Raw genomic sequence first — 22214 nt, 5'->3', positions numbered from 1 at the left:
TTAGTCACCAGGAAAACTGCCACGTACATCAAAGAAGTTCAGATCAAGGGCTCCATTTCAAGTAAATATTTAAAGTGACCTCATGTCCTTTCCATTTCTCCTTGCACCCTTCTCCAGATCCCATGTTCATCTGCTAGTAAGTACTGTAACTTTCCATGCATTGCCATGGCTCTGCACAAACAGTGGGTAAGAAGCAGAAATTAGGCACAGTAGCAGAGGACACTCACACGAAGGACAAAGCTCATAGCCCTACGGTCCCAAATAGCATTGAGAGAGCACTGCTGCAAAGAGGAACCTGCCACAGGGCATGGAGCTGGTCCTCTCCCTTTAGCCTGCTGCAGATGTCAAGGCCAAGAGAATAGGCAGGTAGGGGACTGAAGGCTGGGGAGCTGTGGCTGAGCAGAGTGTGTCCTTATGAAACAGTCACTGCATCTCTCTGCTTGCCTCCTTGGAGCCAGCTGCATGTTTTGTCCAAAGCCAATGTCTCATTTGAGCTGCTTGAGAAGAGGCACTGAGGAGCCCCTGTTGTAAACGCCATATAGAAACACAAAGGAGAGAGCCCAGAGTAAAATATATTTCCATAATAAAACTGTCAAGGGGAAATGAGAGACTAGAAAACCTTTGCAACGCCAAGTAATTAAGTTAAGAACAGTGACGCCCTCCCCAAAGCACTTGGGATAAACCGTCTCCTTCATACTCTAATTGGAGACGAGCAGTTCGGGGTGAGATGTACATGCGGGGTATGTACCACCAGGAGAGTAGGTGACCCAGGGAAGAGAGCCCAGGAGCTGCAGGGGTTGGGTACGTGGCTTGAGCTCCTGCCAAGGAGCACAGAAATCCCTGCTCCTCTGTGGGCTTCCCGATGCTCCTTCCACAATCTCTCCAAATTAGGTCACTCCCACACAGCCTGTAAGTAAGAGCAGCCAACGCTGGACCACCCAGGGCAATGGGGAGGAGGCTAACGAAGATGGAGCAGAACCACAGATGACATGATGTAAGGGTGGATTGGGCAATAGAAGCGTACACTCCAGTGGATGAGGGAAAACAAAAGGTCTTCACGGATGATGGTAGAACATGATTTCTGAACTGTGGCCCAGCCTAGTGTGGGAAGCCCTCACGGCATGATGCTCTGCACAGGTACCCAGCCCAGGCTTGTACATGGGGGTCCATCGCTGGCCTCACTGCACCCACAGCATGGTGGGTCCCCAGCTAGGGTGTTTTCCTGCCAACAGAGGAGAGCTGACTCTGCCAAAGGCATTGGTTGGCTCTGCCCAGCTGAAAAAGCTGCCCCCCATGCTCAGCTCTCAGTAAGGGTTCACTGGCATGGTATGAAATGGGGTGTCAGGGCCCCAGATTATTTCTCCATTAAATACTAAGAATACTCCTCCTCCTATGAGCCATCTGGGACTTAATCTTCTCAGGACTGGACCGATGGTTGCTTTCCATCTCACAGCCCTTTTCCTACCCACACTGCTTTTACCAGAGGGCTGGTTGCCTGAGGCAGCGAAGAATAACAGCAAGAGACCACTAAAACACAGTTTTCCTCTCTCCTCCTGCTCTTCCCAGCTTCCTAGGCCACAGGGAGTCCTACCAAGTAGATGCCATATGAGAATAAAGGACTTTCTAGAGGAAATAGTGAGGAACTCAAGATCTGTACGTTCTTACAAACTCTTACAAGATCTTGCTTCACCTTTGGGTTTGCAAAGACAGTCTGTCCAACAGGCACAGGTTTACCCTCAGGCTGGTTATTCTTCTTCCTCACTATAATTAGGAGAAAATGGGGAAAAATCCCGATGGAGAAAAATCATATTTTGTTCAGCTCACAGAGCTAAACAAAACAGGCTGCGGCCCCTGAAAGCCACTCACACACCTTAGGACTCAAAGGAAAAGCGTGGATTACTGTGGGACTAGGAAAAAGGTTCATGTTTTTGAACAAATCACCTGCTGTCTCCAGCCCAGACGCTGTGGAATGAAAGCGCACCAAATGAAACAGCGGATAAAATGCAGATGTGGAAACCAAGACAACCAAGAACCGATGGACTTTGTAACCCCAACAGATCAATACCAGACCGGGCAGCCCAGAAAAAACAGCAGTCTCAAATAGTCCTCTGTTGGACTGAGAGCAGAAGCTACTTCCATTTCAGAAGTGCCGGAGTCGCTCACACGCCAGGTATAAAACATAAACATCAGACACTTGGCGCTGTGCAGCTACCTGACAAAGGCATTAAGTTGGTTGGACTCGCTTGAAGCACAGTCTTTTTATATTTTCAAAACACTAAGTATTCCAGTTGCCATGGCAACGTGGTGCATTTGTTCCCGGTGTCATTTCCCATCACAATTAGTTGGGCTTTTTCTTTTTCTCCCCCTAGAACTTTGCTCAACTTCAAAACTTCGGTTGCTGAGGCAACGTCTCCCTTTAAAGGGAAGCGATCGGCTGTGCCCATCTGTGCTGAGGCAAGGGCTTGTCTTTGAAGACCGGCATGCTATGGCAAGGGAGGAGGTGTGAAGGAGGCTAAAAAGATACCCAGGGAAGCAGGGGGAGAGGAAGGAACTGTGCCACAGAGGGGCAACACACGCCCTCGCATGAGGCAGGTGGGACAGGCTCTGAGTGGGAGGCTCCAGGCTTAGCATCAGTGAGCGAATGTGCCACATTACATCACCGGGCACATTAAATGCGGTCTCGGTGAGAAAACGCGCTGCCTTCGATGTATCCTGTGAGGATCACATGGAGATGCATAGTCCTCACAAGACCTCTGCAGGAAAGGAATTTGTCACTGGGCTTGTTTGACACGAGAAGTGACCGAGGTAGAGAGAGCTTGAATGAAATACTGAAGGTCACGTAGTAAATTAGTGGCTGATACAGGACTAAGCCCCTGGAGGTGTTGTGTTTCATTCGTAGGATCATCATTCCTCTGATGTTTAATTTACACTCAAACAGAAACCCATTTACCTTCTGCAGGGAAGCACTGCAATCACTTTTTCTCTTGCTAACATATTACAGTCCTCACCTCTGCTATTTGTCAATGTATTTGGCTGAAACACACTGAAGCAGAGACTCCTTTCTTTCCAGACAGTGAGGCTCAGATCCACATTCTTCCTGAAACCCTGCTTCAACAAACGTGATCGCCACCAACAATCATAACAGCTCTGAGCTGCTCTTTAACTGGGGTCATTCCTACTTTCCTCTTGACTGAAAGCATGGAAGGGACACAGCATCACCATCACTTGCCTGTCTATGAGTTCCAGCCAACTCATACACACAGCGAGCAGCTTTGGGAGGCAATGGATTGTAGCATCCAGCAGAAAGAGCAGATGGGTTGTGGAGGGGGCCCCAGAGGGGTGGCTGGGTGAGCACTGAGCAGGAGCTGAGGAAATGAACAGGATGAGGCCATGCACGCACCACAGGAAATGGGCACAGGGCAAGGAGCACAAGACAGGATGAGAACAGGCAAGGGGCAGGGAGGGGACACTAGCATGGAGGTTAGCATGGCACGCTGCTGCTGCTAGTGCAGGGGCTGAGAGTGGAACCTGAGAAATCAGCGCTAGGAAGACTATCCTGCCACAAATTAGTATTAATTGCATGAAGAGGGAAATTAGCTTTCATTTCATTAAAGTTGCTGAGGAGACATAATTGAAGCAGCAGCAAATATAGATCAGCCAGGCAAAACTCTTCAGGGTGGATTTATTCACTGTGGAGCAAGGGTGTTCCACACAAAGGGCTGGGATTCAGCCCACCAGGAGAGGAAGGATTGAGGCAGAAGAAAGGTGGGAAAACAAAAAAAGCTAACAACAGAAGGAAGGGGGCATCACGGAGGTGAAAAGTCATGGCACACATTTCTCTGCCTTTTAAAAAGCAGGGGAGAGTTCAGGAGGATTAAAACATGCTGTGGATGTGGCATTTGTAAGATGAAGGAAACCCTCATGAGCAGAGCCTGGGATTGAAGAAGCTGGATTTCATTCACCTTCCTTCACTGTTAACTCTTGGGCTCCTGGGGCTGAGACATGCTCTTCTCCTGTGCCCCAGCTCCCTCCTCTGCAGGAGGGATGACCAGACTCCTCTGCCACCAAAGGATCTGAAAGGGTAGATGTGTTACTTATTGCAAGGTGCCAAGTCACTGCTGGGACTAGGAACCAGTTTAGGACTGAGGAGTGAGATTGCACAGGCATGGGTTACACAAAATCTCTCTCCTCCTGCCTCTCAGCAGCCCGTTAGCCTTGTATTCCTGTTGCTTCCACCAGCACCCATTGATATTCTCACATGGACTGCCTCCATGACACTTGCACATGAGGGAGCCCACAAAAAGTGATCAGAAAAATCAGAGAAGCTAGCTTATTTAGAGCAATTTGGGCTGTACAGATTCCACCTACCTCTTGCTGCTCACTGTGGGACCCAGAGCAGAACCATTCACATCCTTTCTTATGTAATAAGCAGGTGGTAAACCTGCTTAAAACAGGTCAAAACAAATGCTTAAAACAAATTACCACTTCAGTAGGGGTTCTTCAAAGCCCTAGGTTATTGCAGTGCCCATGAGCCAGCATCCTTCCCAGCCTGGAGATGTGCACAGTAGGTGCTACTGAAAAGCAATGCTAATGAGTAGATACAGGGCTGGTACCAGGTATTGCTTGAGTAGGGGGCATGACTGATTCATTAAGCCAGCTCACCATGTCTCCACTTCGCAGCCTGTGTCTCAGTGCCCCAGTTCCAGAGTGATGGTGACTCTGATGCCTGCGTATGGGCCACTGGATATTAGGCTTTGATTTCTTTCCATTTCAGCAGTTCATAGCTGACTGCACAAGCAGTCAGACACAAACCCATTGCCTGGATCACCACCTGCCTGTTCCAAATCTGGGTCACTGTGGCATTAAAAAATATAAACAGCCAGCACAGCCCTGCCAGGCAGAGGTAAAGAAGGAAAGCAAACGTGGGGTGGCCTTGATGTCAAAAGAGAAACTGACAGACACAGGAGGCAGCAGGCTTTGTCTTTCTCCTGCATTTGATTGTCCTTGATGCTTCCTTCCCAAGGGCGTTGAACTGTCCATGTTGATGGAAAAATGTCTTACGGTGATTGCATACCTGGCAGGGAACCCACCAGTGACTGCATCCTCTGCATCCCTGGACACTATTCTGCCCAAGTGTCCATAAAAGCAGCCTGAGGAGCAGCTCCCATGGTGCTAGTATTCCTCTGGTGATTTCCAGGGATTGCCCAAGTCCCTGGACTTCCCTTGCCTGGGCACTGACTACATTGAGGATTTTCCCTCCATGGTCCAGGATGTCCAATAGCTTTGGCAACCCCACCTCATGTCTAGCAGCATCTGCTGAGGTTATGAGACCGCAAGACACTCTCCCCTGAGCGATGCAGAATGTCCCTGGTGCACAGATGAACCAGATGAAGGAGGCCCTATAGCTCCTGATATGCTCCAGCAGACATCACATTTTAAAGAAACTCTCAGGACCATCTTCCTGCTTGCTGATCCCAGTGTGAGGAGAGCAAGTCCTCTCCCATGCTCAGGCATCTGAGAATTGCCTCGAGACTCCTATTCTCAAAGACAGAACCTTCAGCAGCTGCTGGACGGCCCAGGAAACAAACAAGCAGCTTCTGCAAAACGTATCTGGACATCAGCCATATTAACCATGAGTGTTGCTCTCCCCTGTGGATACAACAGCTGCCCATTGGAATAAACAGGAAACCATTTTATCCTCTGAGGAGCAAGAAAGGTTAAGGGGTCATGACTGTAAATTGTGCGTCTCTGGGTTTGGGGCATGCAGCATGAGCCACAAACAAATAGGTCTTCTGCTTTTTCTCATAGAGTAGGGGCTCAAATGCTGGGCTTCTCCTTCTCAGCTGGTTCTCTGACCTAATGCTCCCCTTTTTCCAGTGCAAGAGACAAAAGAGAAGTCCTGGTTTCTCCACTGAAGTTTTGGAAAGCCGGACCCACAAGGATGGCAAACCTGCCAGTCTGGTGACAGTCTCTGCGCTCCCGGTCAGACCACCAAATACCTCCTCATTGCAAAACACAGCTAGAAGATAACTGATGATGTTGTATGTGCACCTTATACTGGTGCAAGGGTCTAGGATGGTGCTATTATATGTATGCTAGGAGACTTGTCAACTGTAACTCTAACAACCTTATAAATATCTTGAGCACTGTGTGTTCAACACCTAGTGATATACTGAAGCTCATTTTTATGATCATTTGTGACAGAGTCCACACAGTACCAGGTGCAATTTGAGACCTGACAGATCCCATCAAGTGAAGGCTTTCCAGAAAGGAAAGATGCCTACGTCCCTATTTATAGATGCCTATTTATACCGCAGAGGTGCTGGATGCTGACGAGCACACAGCATGTGGCCAGCTGTGGATAGACCTTCTTTCCTCTCAGCAAGCATTTCATGGGTACATTGATCGAGGCAGGAAGGATAATGCTCCTGCTTTCATTCTGAAGAAGGCCAACAGCATCCTGGCCTTTACCAGCAATAGTGTGGCAGCAGGGCCAGGGCAGTGATCATCCCCCTGTGCTGGGCACTGGTGAGGCTGCCCCTTGAATCCTGTGTTCAGTTCTGGGCCCTTCACTACAAGAGAGACATTGAGGTGCTGGAGAGGTGCAGAGAAGGGCAATGAAGCTGGTGAAGGGCCTGGAGCACAAGTGTGATGGGGAATGGCTGGGGGAACTGGGGTGTTTAGTCTGGAGAAGAGAAGGTTCAGGGGGACCTTATCGCTCTCTACAACTGCCTGAAAGGAGGATGGAGAGAGGTGGGGTCAGTCTCTTCTCCCTGTTCTGCCCAATAAGACAAGAGGAAATGGCCTCAAGCTGTGCGAGGGGAGGTTCAGATTGGATATTAGGAACAATTTCTTCACAGAGAGGGTGCTCAGGCATTGGAACAGGCATTGGAACACCCAGGGAATGGTGGAATCACCATCCCTGGAAGTGTTCACAAACCGTGTAGATGAGGCCCTCAGTGCCATGGGTTAGTGGTGGCCTTGGCAGTCCTGGGATAATGGTTGGACTTGATGATCTTAAAGGTCTTTTCCAAGGTGGCTGATTCTGAGGGTTCAAAAGTCTATTGTGCAGAGGGCATATAAATCAGTGTTGCCTGGCATTTCTGGCCAGAGGTCTGTGTGCTTTCTGGCCAGACTTCCCACACAGGAAATGGGGATACAGGCCATTAGTCAGACTTTCTAAAGGACTTGAAACTCAGTGCGAGACACCCCTGCTCAGAAGACCACATCACAGGCACCCAGACCCATGACACATGCACCGTTCTGCCGGCTGATGTTATGGCAGTGTGGCATTGCTGCACGATGGTCTTCCCCCCCCTCCAAACTTCTCCCTTCATCTCTTGGCACTCTCCAGAGCAAAGCACAAGGATTTCTTTGCAGCTGGGAGATCATTTCTCAGTCTGGCGAGGGCTGGCAAGGCCCTAGAACATGTTAGTGTCATTGTATCAGCAGGGTAACTCTGACACAGCTGCTGTTGTGTCAGGTACTACACAAAATGGTGGTAAGAGGCTATCTGTGCTCCAAAAAGGTTATTATCCAGAGCAGGCAAGAGGAAGTCACTTGCTCAACTGGCCCAGCAAGTCAGTAGCAGAGAGGGGAAAGGAGCTGAGGCTTCCTTCATCTGGGGTTGGTGCTTGGTGGATCAGCTCCGATCATTTCTCACGTTGCCCTTATCAGCATATTCTACTAGCCCGTGTTTATCTCACATCCTTGAGCAACAGCCCTCAGGACTCTGCAGTTTGGCTTTGTTTTATTTTATGGGGGAAGTGACACAACACGCTCAGAGGTTAGGTTGCTGCATTGCAACAGCTCTCATCCTACATGGAGGTGGAAGAGATCCAAGCAGTGCAGATGTGATGACTCAGTTTTGCTGGATTTTACAATAGTGGAGCTCCGGTGACATTCCCACAGAGGCATTCTGATGAGCTTGGTGTACAAGGAGAGAATCAAACCTAGTGAAGCTGCCACAAAATTAGCACCTAAAGCAAGCCTTCACCAAAGCCCTCCCCCTCCGATGCAGCACTGCAGCACACAAGGAAGGACGTGCACATCTCCCCGGTTTGAGACACTTTTGATGCAAAAATACGGGCTCAATCTAGTTGTCCTGACCCATTTTTGTAGTCAACAGAGAGAAAATAAATGCAACTGGGGCACAGCTTGCCTGGTTTCTTTTGAACTTTTAGTTTGGATAAAACAAAAGTGCTCACTCCCTTGTGCAAGACACACAGAGTACCTTGCTCAAGACACAGCTCTTGATGCCTGGTCAGATGAACCCCAACCCAGCCTTCTCATGGAGAACCAGAAAGGCTGGGAAGAGCCCATGCACTGAATCTCTTTTGAGTGAGAAACTCCCCTCCTCTCACACAGATGAACACATCTCTTGCAGAATTACATGTAATCTGCAAGTTCTCTGGGGGATAATTCATTGTGGCAAGAGGTGGGTGGCTCCTATACCAGCCCAAGCTTTGAATCAAAGGCACCTGAGCATCCCTGGCAGCTGCCGGGTTTGGGGTGGTTACACTTCTCCAATTGTACTTCCCAGGAGGGCAAGCCAAGGTTGAGGAATGGGCTTCCTGTGCCAGTGACACAGCACTAAGTTAAAGGACAAGGTCAGGTGGTAGGCTAGGTAAGGGAATGTTGTGCTGCTCAGATGTGAAGTGGCTAAGTCTGGCTGGTTTTGCTCTTTCTGTCAGCATTAAATTTGAGAACAGTGGTTTTGGTCATCTAAGGAGACGCTGTCCCAAGTCTCAGCAAGCAAGAATCTCAGGAATGACAAAAAAGACACCTTCACCAGGAGGATGACCAGTCCTTTACCTAGTAGCTATCATCTGAGGAAAGATCTGGTCACCTTCAGCAGGAGGACCACCAGTCCCTTATCAAGTAGGTATCGCCAAGCATCCACCCAACTGAGAGCTGCTGTTCCTCACAAAGTTTCCACCTGCAGTGCAACATTCAAAACAAGCTATTAGTAATCAATGATCTTGAGTTCCAAGATAGTACGAGTTGTGCACATCAACACGTTTCTTCTGATAAAGCTGCATACATTAGCTGCTAAACAATGTTGTTTGAAACCATACGTACGCTTACATAACCTCGTACCATATAATCAACACATTTCATAACAAAAAGAGATCAATCATTCTGATCCCTGTCACAGAATTATACCTCTGCTCTCTTTCATACCATGAAAACAACAAAAAAAAAAACAACAAAAAGGATTTCCAACCTCCACACCTGCCAACGCCCAGCACAGCTCCATGTACTGTGAGATGCTGGCTCTTTTCAAACCTGTGAGCACCACATCACCACCACTGGCAGACAGGAACTGACATCTAGCCATGAGCTTCTGCTGCAGCACAGAGCAAAGATCATGGAGAAAGGCTTCAGATATGTCTGTGGAGGGAAGGGTAGGGAACAAGAAGGGTGATGGAAATGGAGCCCTTCGCCCCAGGACGCTCTCTCCCTATCCAGCCCCTCTCCATTGCTGGGTGCTCTTTCCAAGCTCTCTGGGAACAGAGCTAATAGCCTCCTCCAAAAGCAGCATTAAGAACAGGCTGTGGTTACTGATTCCATATCTCACATCCCTGTTTGCTATTGCTGCACCTCTGGAAGAAGGACCGCAGATAGGTAAGTACTGTCAGCACCTCCAAAGCAAGGACAGAGGTACTGTGGAAAGGTGGCAGGGGCTGAGAGAACTGTAGGACCAGTTGCTACCATGCTACATGGGATGTGGCAAGACACCATGCTGCTGCTCTGGGGCTGTGTTGACACTGCTCTAATGGGCCACCTCCTGATGCTGCAATATCAAGTGCTTGATCAGGGGCGCAGAAGTTTGTGAGAAGGCGGGATGCTTTCAGATAAGACATTGGCAGCTGTGGGAATTTCAGTTTCCAGGTGAGAATGTTGCCCTATTATTCCCACATTCACTTATTCCTCCTCCATGGAGCTGATCCTCTCCATGGAGCAGCAGCTGAAGGCAGCTGCATCCTTCTCTTGTTCCAGCCCTGCCTCCCAGTCAGGAAGCAGTCTGGGGAGAGACAGGGTCTCATTTTCTTTATAAAGGGAAAAGAAGGGTGCCTGCTTTTGCCCCAGCATCACAGGCTCCAAGAAGCGCTGTGAGGTGCTTGGAACCTGTAGAAATACAGGGCAATAAAATCACTGGGGTGAGCTTTCTGGAGACCCATCCCTGCGTATCCCATGGAAGGCTTTGTGCCAGCCTCCTCTCCCCTACAGCCCTCCACAAAGGTCAGCTCCTCTTGAAAAAACTGGAGGATGAAGACCAGGAGGCTGTTTCTCCAATGTGCAATCAGTCTCCCCAGGGCCACCACTGCACCAGCCCCTCCAGACAGACTCCGAACCCTAACACCACCTCCAGCCACATCAGTTCACTGTGCACTTCTCGGAACACCCAGACCAAAGCAAAGAGGGATGCTGTTGAACCCCACAGGGGTTGCAGTGGAGCACTTCCCTTGTGGGACATCTGCCAGGCTGGGTGCACCCTTCACCCCACCACCCAGCCCAAAGGGACCCCTTGGTTTCTCCTCTCCAAGGGAGCTCTGTGAACAGCCGCAGCCCAGCATCCTCAGTGCTCTGGTACCCTCTGCTGGCCCTGAACATTTCTTTGCTAATGAAGCCTCTCCTGGGATGTTTCTCAGCCTGAAGGTCACTTGCCGGCAGGGAGCGTTTTCACTTGCCTGCACTGCCGCACACTGCACTGTCTCCAGAATGCCCCACCAGAGCTCACACATGCAAGCTGGCCCTGAGAGGACAAGGAAAGGACCTACTCACACCTTACCTCTTCAGAGCCAACGCTTCTTTGCCAGTAGTGATAAAAACTTGCAGCCTGACAAGTGCAAGGTCACACAACAAACACAGAAGAGCAAGTGGCTGCAAAAGTCCACCCGGGGCTCACAGCCCAGAGAGGCTCCTAGCAAGTGGGAAAACCTTCCCCTGTGGCTGTTGGCATGAGGTGATAGAGCCTAGCTGGAGGAGGGTATACAGCTCTTGGGCATCACTCCATATTCCCATCCTCACTGGGGCAATCAGGGGGCTCTGCTGACGCCTCCAGCAAGGCTTCCATGCAGCCCTTTACACTGCAGGGTAAAGCATTTGCTGCGGGAGCCCTTGGAGAGAAGGGGGGATAAGCTAAAAGCAGCTCTGAAGCAGAAAACAGTAGTGCATTTCCTTCACTGCTACTGGCAGACAGGGAAGATGGCAGCAGCCTGCATGCAGTGATCCGGTAAGTGCCTCTGAACTGCTGAGGCCAACAGGGCAGCCAGCACCAACGGGATTTATGCCTTTACAGACAGATCAAACACTGAGTGAGAAATCAGTTTCTGCTTTCCAGGCTGCTGGTGCTACCCATGAGGCTACGCCCTGCCTCAAGGGGAGTCTCCAGGGTGGGCACTGGTGGACTCAACACAGGGTGAGCAGGAAAGATGCCTTTGCAACCAAGATCCTGCACCACCTTTGAAGGTGAAAGGGAACATACCCTGAGCTACAAACAAGTTTTTATTTTAATACAAACTAAAAGCTTTTGAAGTTCAAAGAAACATCAACGTATACTGTGACAGGGGAACCCTGCCCACCCCAAACCCTGCTTCAAGTGGGACACTTTTCCTCCCCAAGGAAAAGCTTCTTCCAGGAGCCCCACGGGGCACTGTGCCTGCACTTGGGCAGGTGTCAGACACCAGCGCTTCCCTCCCCGCACGTGGGAAAGGGAGGTCACTTGATGCGGTAGAGGACTTTGCGTTGCATGCGGTGCTGGATTTCCCCCCGCCGCATCATCAGCTGCAGCACCTTGTGGATGGCGTGTTCTGGGTATTTCTGGAAAAGGAGAGAGCACGGAAAGATGATCCGGCATGGAAAGCTCACCAGCACCCACAGGATGCTGCAGCCTGCCTGAAGCCCGGCTATGCCTCCCTGGAGGGATGCAGGACCCAGCAGCACCATGTGCTGATGCTCCCTTTTCACTATTCCACTCTGACCACAGCCAGTGTCACAAATCAAACAGGTCTGGTTTCAAGGGTAGGATCTCAGCCTTGGGGAATGGACTTCACTCCCCTGAGCAGCAGCCCGGGGTCCCTGGTTCACAGCCCAACCGCGCAGTCCGTGGCCTACCTGCCGCATGAAGTCCTGGATGATGCTGTGCTCCGACACCTGAGAGCCGATGGCAAAGCGGCGCTTGAGCTGCTTCTCAATGCGGGACAGCATCTCTTGGTCCTCCTGAGTTGTGAAGCCTTCTGCCCCTGGAGGGAAAGGCTGTGTGAGCTCTCTGTGGCACCCAGGTGTCACTCTCAAAGCCAGGGTGTCCATATCCTGTGTCTCCCACCACACCTGCATGTTTCCAAGACCTTACAGAACCCAAGAGCAAATCCACAGTCAAAGGTGGTGAAAGCTCCAAAGACACAGATGAATGTGGACCAGACTGCTGGAGCTCTTTTCAAACCCTTTGTGCCACGCTGTCTCTCAAGGAAACGCTGCCTTCAGCCCCACAGGGAAAGATGTTGGAGGACAAACAGGCTAGGGAATCACCTGCAGCAGCAGATGATAGCCTTTGGCCCACAAGGGGCCAGACCATCCCTCCCTTGCTCATGACAGGGGGAGACCCTTGGTGTCATTTTCCATTGCGAGCCAAAGCCCCTTGGCCATGACGGTGCCTTGCTGCCACAAGCATTCATAGAATCACAGAATAACAGGTTGGAAGGGGCCTCAAGGATCACCTGGCCCAGCCTTTCTTGGGAAAAGCACAAATCGCTTTGCCTTTGCTCAAAATATAGGTCCAGCATGTGACTGCGGATGGCTGGCAGCACTCACTGCCCCTGTCCCCCCGGTCCTGGGGGTGGGAGCTCATCTCTCCTTGTCCTCAACAGCCAGGCCCAACATGTGCCTCCTGCACAGCGCATCTCCCCCTCACCTGACAGGCTGCCTGACATGGCTGCATCAAGCGTGGACACCTGGAAGAGCCTCAAGGCTTCCTCAACATCCGTCTCCGTAGCGAAGGGCTGAAGCTTCATCTTTGCCAGGGACTCAGCAATGCGCACAATGGCCTCCAGTTGCCTACAACCGAAGATGTTCCCTGCTTTCTACTGCAGCTCCGATGGGTCTCCCTCTTCCCCCTGACACCCTGCTCACCACACCCCAGGCATCGCCAGCATTGCCCTGTTCAGAGAGCTCCCCCAAACCCCAGCACCCCACTAATCCGCTTTCTGGGATACCCGAGGTGAGTCCCAGCGATACAACCCCACCCCTGAGGGTTCTGGTAGGACAAGGAGGGCAGTGTTGCTCACCGCACAGTGATGGGGATGCTGGAGCGGCGGTCGCTCTCCTGCTCGTGCTGGCGAGTGCCGTTCCGCATCAGGATGTAGCGGTACTTCAGCTTCTCCGCCGCTGCCGCTGACAGCCGAGGGCCACATTTCCTACAAGGAGGGATGGGAGCTGGAAGGCAGCAGCACCACAGAGGGTCCCCCTGTGCAGGGGGTCCCCGGGCACCCCTCACTTCCTTGATCCACACTGTGGCACTGTTGTGAGCTGCTCTTGCTTCTCTTTTCTCAAGGTAGGCATTAAATAAGGTCATGCATATAAGAGTGCTTGCAAGCATCAGCTGCACGGTTTGCTTCTCACCACTGCCTCCCACCGTGCAGCCCAGGCACTGCCAAGAAGTCACTTACATCCGACAGAAGGAGATGAGCTTCTTCAGCTTGTTCAGATCGATCTCACCCTCCACTGCCTGGGTCTGCGTGAAGGCACTCACATGTAAGGACATCACGTGCTTGGCCAGCGTCTACAAGAGCAGAAGTAGTCAGGCAGTAGGAACCGCAGTACCTCCCCCTCCCAAAAAAAGCAGTGCATCACGAGACTCAGCTGCACCCATGCAGCCTGACCCACCATGTCTCGCTCTTCATCATATACATCCTTGACGATGAAGATCATGTCAAATCGGGACAGGATGGTGGGCATAAAATCAATATTCTCCTCGCCCTTGGTCTCATCCCAGCGCCCAAAGACAGAGTTGGCAGCTGCCAGCACTGAGCAGCGGGAGTTGAGTGTGGTTGTGATTCCTGCCTGCAGGCGGAAGGAGAAATGGATGGGGTCAAGACCACAACCACCTCACAGCAGGGCTAGGCGGCTATTAAATCATAGCGAAACGTCCAAAGCAGTCTGTAAGGACTCCTCATCAATCACTTGCATTTAAATAAAACCCAATTGCTCCGTAATGGCTCCTCCTTGGAGAGGGGTCAGCACAGGAACTACATCGGGCTGGACCCACACGGTCTTCTGGAGGACTGGCTTCAGCAGACACTTGAGCACTAACTAGTTTCACTTAAAACCTCATGTCAAGGGCAAGGACACCAAGACCCCACCCCACATTTGCAATGTGAGCTAGAAACTGGGTGGCCGGGACTCAGCCTCCTTGGGCAGCCTTGGTGGCAAAGCACTGGGTATGCAGGTAGCAAAGGCAAGAGGGACAGCAGTGGTGGGTGCTCTGTTACCAGGGACTCAATAGGTAAGGGGTGAAACAGAGGAACCAGGAGGGAGCAGAGGTGCTACCAAAAGAAGCTGAGCAGTAGAGACTAAGAGAAACTGTGATTTGAGAGATCAGGCACCAGCATGCCAGGCAGCCCCTGTAGAAGGGGTGGAGGAAAAGGAGGAAAAGAAGTGACTTTAGGATCTGACATCAGCAGAACTACTACATCTAGAGCAGAGGACAGGCAGAGCAGAGGGAGCTCGTTTCAGTCCTGCTGAGGCTATCTGAGAGAGACAATCCAAAGCCTACAGGTAGGGCTGAGTGGTCTCAGATCAAACAGTGACCATCAGAAACACTGCCTGGACTCTGTAATGGCAGAAGTCTGGCAAAAGATGCGTGACCGCCGCCTCTCAGAAACCCACTCACAGCTCACCTTAGCAATGGAGATGGTCTGCTGCTCCATGGCCTCGTGAATGGCCACGCGGTCATCCTCCCGCATCTTCCCATCCAAAGTGGGAGAAATGAGGTGAGGAGAAAAGAGAAGTCATTATCAGTCACCTCCACCAGGCCCCAGATACACACCCACGGATGCTGCCCCCCAAGGGGAAGCTCTGTGAGGACTTCTTCCCAAGAGTTCAGGGTGTAACCACAATTCCCTTGCAGCCCCATCCTCTGGCCTTCCCCTGCGGCTCTGGGCTCTCCCAGGAGAAGCTGTCAGCCCAAGGACTCTCCCTCACAGGCAGTGCCATGGGTACCTTGTCGAACTCATCAATGCACACCACTCCTCCATCTGCCAGCACCATGGCTCCCCCCTCCATGAAGAAATTCCTGGAGGAAGGGTCCCGGATCACCGAGGCCGTCAAACCAGCAGCGCTGCTGCCCTTCCCAGAGGTGTATACCTAGTGGCACACGGGACAAGGAAAGGGACAGCACATCAGCTGCTGTGGGACCCAGGAGCCCGCTGCTCCAGCTAGAGGACAAAGCACTCCCAGCACCACAAAATCCAGAGGAAACACAAGGATCTCCAGGAAAACCCCTCAGCACATACAGGAAGCAGACCAGCAGTGTACAGAGCCAGACTATTGCCTAGCCCCAGGCTTCGGAACAAGCAGCTGTGACGCACCGGAGGGCTTGCAGACACACAAACACAAGTATTAAGTACAGAACAGGGAGCGATTCATTGTTTGGTGGTCTGCTGTATTAGGTTTGTTTCCCTCCGGAGGCAACAATGCAGTCAGAGGCTGAGTTTAATAGAGACTACAAGAAAACACAGCTGAAAATATAATTTCATGCCTGAACTCAGCCTGGAGGTCCGTGCCTGAGATGCAGTCAACTTCATTTGTCCTGACCAGCCAGCATCTCCACTGATCAAATCTCAACAATAAACAACAGCACCAGTCACGTCTTTGGACGTCTGCAAATAGTCTGGCTCAGATCATAATGAAAGGCATCACCTGCTTCCCCTTCCCTCCTTTGTCCTGCATCCTGCACCCCATCTCTCCCAAGCCAGCACCAGAATTAACAGTTCACACCCCTGCCAGCCAGCTGTAGATGCATGGGCAAGTATCTGCTGTGACCATGGTTTGGTCTTCCATGCTATGCGAGGAGCAGAAGGAAGAAACAAGCTGCACTACAAGACGGTCTCTCAAACCACCTACCCCAATGGGTGAACACTTCTCAACAAACTTCAGCAGCTGGGACTTGGCCGTACCAGGGTCACCCAGCATCAGTAAGTTGATGTCTCCTCTGCGGGTCAGCCCATCTGGGAGCCTGGAGTGACAGGATGGGAGGAAGAGAAGGAGGAGAGATGGCAAGCCTTGATTTTGATAACCAAGCACTGCTAATAACCAAGTGCCAGAAGACCATACGAGGGCTTTGTGCCATGAATGACACCCCTGCCACCACTCTCTCCACCAGGCTGACTTCTCCTCACCTCTTGCGGGAGCCTCCAAACAAGAGGCAGGCAATGGCCTTCTTGATGTCGGTGCTGCCATAGATGGAGGGCGCAATGCTCTTGGCGATGGTCTCGTAGATGTTGGGCATGGCAGCAAGGTGACGAAGTTCCTCCTCCTCCTGAGGGGTTACCGAGCCAGCAATGCTGTGTCCTGCACACAACGTTTGTGTGATGCAACAGTGAGCAAATGGATGTTCTTTAAAGTAAATTACGTTACTCCCCCCAAACACCCACTACCACCAAAACCCCTTCTTCAGATCATGCCAGTGGGGACGCCCACTACCACCAAAACCCCTTCTTGCCAGTGGGGAAGGATGGAGAGGGCAGGCATTTGCTATCCCAGCAAGGCAGGCTGTGTCCTCAGAGGCTGGTATGAAAAACCAAGGATCTGGGGCAAAGCAGCTCCGGAGGAACCAGAGGGAGAATTACAGTCAGGACAATGTTTTCAATACATAGCTCAAATTTAACCGTTGGCTGCAGCCTGGATCCTCAGGGATGGCTTAGCAGATTCCCACTAAGATCAATAAGATAAAAGCAACTTAAATACCCTGAAGGACTCAGGCTGAAGCCTCCTCATTTAATATCATTGAGAAAAAGTGATACAGGATATGACTATAGAGCATCCAGGCAACTCAACCCTTGAATCGGCTTGAACCTTCTGCTATATAAGCATCAGAGAAGGACCCAGTTTGTGATTGCATGCAATGCATGGTGAGGGACCACTGTGTTCAGAGAGGGGGCTCTACCAGCACCACATAGACCAGATGGGCACTAAAAGCAGCCCTCACCTGATCCCTCCGTGTCCACCTGGATGCCCACCACACGGATGTAGGCACTTCGGATACCCACACCCACGTTGTCACGGCCTTTGTTCTTGCTGAGGGCAGATTTCTTGATGGAGTAGATGCCCATGATAGTGACCCTGTTCCCTGGGACAACTTTGTCACAGAGGTACCTAAGAGGAGGAAGGGGAAAGCAGAGAAGATGGTAGTGGAAGAAAGGATGGCCCCAGCGGGGTGAGGGTGCAGAGACTGCACTGGTACCTGTCACAGTAGAGCTGCAAGTGCCGGGGCATCTCCCCGTGTGGCACAGCATCCGGAGACTCCTGCAGCTTCAGCACCTGGAAGTCCACGCACTTGCACTTATCTGGCATGATGAAATATGGGTCCAGCGGGCACTTTGGGCGGCCAGCTTGCTCTCTGTGCAGAGACACCAATGAGGGGAGGCTGCTGGCACTCCACAACCACCCTATGAGCACCCCTGAAGAGGGGACAGTGGTAAAAGAGCCCAGAGCAGCCACCCCTCCAAGCGGTGTCCACCAGGTGAGAAGGACAGTCACATAAGCTGAACCAAAGGCTCACCAACCCTCTGCGCTGCCTTCAACAGCTGCCAAAAGCATGCACAACAACAAGCCAAAGACAGGCTGATACTTGTCTGAGTGCTTCCCCGGTCTCACCCCCATCCCCTGCTAGCTAAAAGCAGGGAGGAAGGTAATTCATTAATTACACAGAAGGTAACAGTATAGATTCAGCGACACAGCAGGGCATTTTTCTTTATAACCTCATGCACGAAACAAATGTTAAGTGGTTTCTGGTGAGAGAGCAATTAGCAATGTGACAAGGCTGCCATCAACCTTCCAGTCTCTTGAGACATATCTGCCTTGCTAAACTACAAACTCTTTGAGACAAAAAGAACCTCCACGTCCTGCTGCCATCTCAGTACATCACTGCTGATGCCTGACCCCATGCAGGGCTTTCAGGGAGGGTAACAGGAGATTGCAGATGCTCTTGTGCAGTCAAGGATCAGCAGCGAGGTGCTGTACAGGCCACGCACAAGAATGATCCCTATTCCAAAGGCCTCTCAAGCTACATTAGAGTTAAGGAGCAGAAAATAAATACTGGCAGGCATAAGCTTTAAGACACAACCCACCAGGACTGGGTGATGTGAGAGCAGCAGCACAGCAGCAGCTCAATGCTCACGGGTCACCTGGACACCAAGAGCTATAAAGCAGGATTTGGAGGTTAGTAGCAAAGCCTTACTACAGAAGGTAACGCGAGTCCCCTGGGGAGGGGGAATGTGGAAGCAAGAGGTTTGTTTGAAAAAGGTAAGAACTTAATAGGAAGTTAGGCCAGCAGCTTAGCACAGCATTATGGGGCAGCTATAAGCAGGAATGAACCTTTAGGTACAACAGGCAAAATGCACTAAAGATAAAAAGAACTCTCTGGACAACTTGCAGCACTGGTCATGTAGTGTCACCACCAGCATGACCACAGACAGCTGCTGGAGTTAAAACTTGCCAGTTTTAACTCCAGCAACCGGTTACAGCAAATGCCACAGATACAGGCACAAGGTCAACACGAAGGGAGGAGGCAGAAAGCAGTGCAGATGCTCCTTCATTATGCATCACAGAGCTGACTCTGCAGCACACATGGGATGGAAGGGAAGCAGGAGGAAGGCATGAAGCCTTTTCCCGCCCCCCACCAGCCTGCCCACATGTATCCCCACGTTGGTCCTTACGTGTTGCATTTCCTGGGGAGAGCATAGCCCTCTAGGCCCGGGCGCACCGCAATGTTGGTGATGGTGTTGCGGCAGCTGCGGCACTGGATGGCTATTCTGGTGGCCTTGGCTCTCACAGGGGTTGCCGCAATTACAATCCCAGGGATCTTCACAAGGCGGGACATCTGGTCAGACTGAAAAGGAATGTGAGAAAGCCATCACTGGAGGATGGATGGGAAATTGAAGAACTTAAAGAAACACAGTTCTTAGCTACAATTCCTACATTTATGGGACTACAGTACCAGAACAAAATGCCTGCACGATGTCAGTCTTCTCCTCTACAGCAGTAAAGGAATGTTGCATGACTTAAGCCTGTGGATTTCAAAGCAGTACAGGCTAAGGACAAAACATTGTGCAGAACATCACTAACAGCAATAATGTCCCTGCAACAGAAGCCAGCAGTAAGTCCTTTGTAGTCACAATTAAGTTGCAGAGCATCCCTGCTTGTAAATTAGCGTACAACCAACATCCTGAACTATGTGCTCAAGTGCCAAAAGCTTCCCTGCAATCACATGGCCACATAAGCAAGCCTTGCCACTCACTGCTCAGTTGGCAGCCCAGTCCCCTCACCTTCAGGCTGCGGATGCTGGCTGCATTGGCATCTGATTTCAGCATCACTTGGATGTCGTGGAGAGCTTCCTCCCCTGAAGGACGAGGACGAGTGACTTCATCTGCAACTTCTTTTGCTGCTTCTTCAAACTATAAGGGGAACAACTAGGCTCTTATAGGTGTACTACAGTGTATTATCAGGGCTGCTGTCATAATGTGACAATGTCAGCACACCAGGTTGCCCATCTCCTCCCTCCTTACCAGCTGCAGGTGCTCTGCTGGCTGCTTGTACAGATAGTCAGCAAGATCTTCATCAAAGCTGGCCAAGTCTTCCATCTCCACCTCCACCCAGTACTGACTCAGGTTATAGTGCCGTTTAAGCTCATCCCTGGAAGGCAGTAAAGGTCGGCAGGGGAGAAAGCAACAGTTACCCATAGCAACCTTATGACAAGCAGGCAGCAGAGAAGGCAGGTTCTGCAGGAAGTCCTTGGTTTGGAAAGCAAACAGGAACAACCAGGAGAGTGTAGGGGGACCTGGACAAATCTTTCATGCAAAACCATTCTGAAATGTGACATAAGACAGGGACACCAGTGCTTACAGTGACTAATTTTCACTAGAGTTACACGACCAGATAGGCAACTAGAAAATTTCCACACAGGATAACCTATTATACCTAAAAAATGACTTTAAAGAATGAAGTAATAGCACAGCTGGCAATAATCTCTATAAAACCCAGGGTCCATGAAATTCAGCGATGAAAGGCCTGTCTCAGCCCTTGCATGACACATCTCCATGTTCTCTCACAGTTGTGTCTCCAAACTGCATAGGCAAAGGGCTGACCAAGGCACCTTCGCAGCCTCCAACGGAGCATATGGACAGTGCTGCACTGATTTGAATGGATACAGACAACGGATACTAGACCAGCAAGCACTAGAACTGGAAGACAGACCTTGAATTTCATAGCTACGTGCAAACTTGGCAGTGCAGCTCCCTCTATTGCTATCTGTGCCACTTGCTGGCTGCCTAACAACGTGGCAGAACACCAGACCTCAGTTTTCCTATAAGGCTAAACGGGAACATTTCTTATACTGACAAAGAGTTATTTATGGTCCACGGGCAGAGAAAAGCTGACACATGCCACTGTATATGTGAGGTGCACATAGCAGGAGGGAAGTTAATAGCAGGCTGGGTGTCCGAAAAGGAGCGGCACCAAAGGAGAAAAGCGGTCAGAGCAGCACCTGTATTTGAAGGTGAAGCCCGTCCGGTCCGTGCCCACCCGGTACTGCCGCAGGAACTCCTTCAACCGCTTCTGCAGCTGCGACTTCCGAATGTGCCCCTCTTCCACAGACCCATCGGCCCCGAAACTGTCGCTGTAGTAAATGCCGGGGTCGTCAAAGCCGGACATGGCGACTGCTGCTGCCCTGAGGGGAGAGAGAGCCCACGGTCAGCACCAAATATTCCCTCCTTCTTCTCCACCTTCTCCTCCCTCCCCTCCCCGCACCAAATGCCCCAGGGGATACCCTCCTCCCGAATACACTGCCCGCTGCCCCCCGCCTCGCCACCCCTGGCACTGCCCCCCCCCCCCCCCATGCCCCCCCGATCCCGCTCCGCTCCACACCTCGCTGCTCGAGAGAAGCCGCCACCGACTTTTTCGCGGCAAAACCAACTCGCGGCGGAAACGAAAGCTCAGCCCCGCCGCTGTCGCCGCGCACTCCGATTGGCCCGCCCTCAGCGCGCCGCCGCGGATTGGACCCCGCCCGTTCTCCCGGCCCGCCCCAAGGGGAAGAGCGCGGCCTTCCTCTGCCGCTGATTGGCCGGGGCGCTCAGACCCCTGCCGGCCTGGAGCAGTTTGGCGCGAAATCTGGGAGAGAAGGGCGGGGAGAGGTGAAATGGCGGGTGGGTGCGACCATCGTGGCGGTAAGCGGAGGGGGGAACGGGTGAAACCATTGCGGGCGGAGGGAGCACGTTGGGTGCCCCCAGGCGGCTGGTGCGGCCATGGCCAAGGGGAAGAGGGTGGAGGAAAAACTTGCTGTGTGCGGGGGGCCGCACTGTGAGGAAACCACAGAGTCACAGCCTGGTTTGGGTTGGAATGGACCTTAAAGCTTATCCAGTTCCAACCCCCTGCCATGGGCAGGGACACCTTCCACTAGACCAGGTTGCTCCAAGCCCCGTCCAACCTGGCCTTGAACGCTGCCAAGGATGGGGCAGCCACAGCTTCTCTGGGCAACCTGTGCAACCAGTGCCTCAGCACCCTCACAGGGAAGAATTTCTTCCCTATATCTAATGTAAAACTCCCCTCTCTCAGTTTAAAGCCATTCCCCCTTGCCTGTCACTACCTGCCCTTGCAACAAGTCCCTCTCCAGATTTCTTGTAGACCCCCCTTAGGCACTGCTCTAAGGTCTCTCTGGAGCCTTCTCTTCTCCAGGTTGAACAAGCCCAGCTCTCTCAGCCTGCCTTCATAGGAGAAAGCATCTTCATGTCCCACCTCTGGACTCGCTCTAGCAGGTCTTTGTCCTTCTTTATATATTCATAAAGATCATAGGCAAGTACAAGCAAAGCATTAGTCTTTCCCTCTGAAGACTTCTTTATGCTCAGCATGGAGTCCTTCAGTGTGTGTTAGCACAATGACAGAGGTACTCAAAGCACCATACCCCTTCTGCCATGAGCAGGGAGGGGATGATGTCACTC

The 22214-nt window shown here is 51.5% G+C and overlaps 1 protein-coding gene across 1 annotated transcript; it reads right to left on the bottom strand.

Moving 5' to 3' along the window:
• Positions 1-11498: 11498 nt before the first annotated feature.
• On the bottom strand, positions 11499-21279 carry MCM5 (minichromosome maintenance complex component 5). The gene is made up of 17 exons (XM_061445100.1): positions 21145-21279; positions 20765-20947; positions 19788-19914; positions 19548-19676; positions 18939-19111; positions 17465-17620; positions 17210-17376; positions 16401-16572; positions 16126-16237; positions 15223-15366; positions 14901-14966; positions 13888-14064; positions 13671-13783; positions 13290-13418; positions 12917-13059; positions 12121-12248; positions 11499-11826 (listed from the first exon to the last, which is right to left on the bottom strand). Exons 2-17 carry the CDS (start codon positions 20929-20931, stop codon positions 11725-11727), a joined length of 2205 nt encoding a protein of 734 aa, XP_061301084.1. The 5' UTR covers positions 20932-20947; positions 21145-21279; the 3' UTR covers positions 11499-11724.
• Between the last annotated feature and the right edge of the window lie 935 nt (positions 21280-22214).

The sequence above is a fragment of the Pezoporus flaviventris genome, unplaced genomic scaffold, assembly GCF_033815535.1.
Source record: "Pezoporus flaviventris isolate CSIRO_AGI_PZ_B2104156 unplaced genomic scaffold, CSIRO_AGI_Pfla_v1 ptg000002l, whole genome shotgun sequence".
NCBI classification, from domain to species: domain Eukaryota; kingdom Metazoa; phylum Chordata; class Aves; order Psittaciformes; family Psittacidae; genus Pezoporus; species Pezoporus flaviventris.
This window is presented reverse-complemented; position numbering and strand designations above follow the sequence as displayed.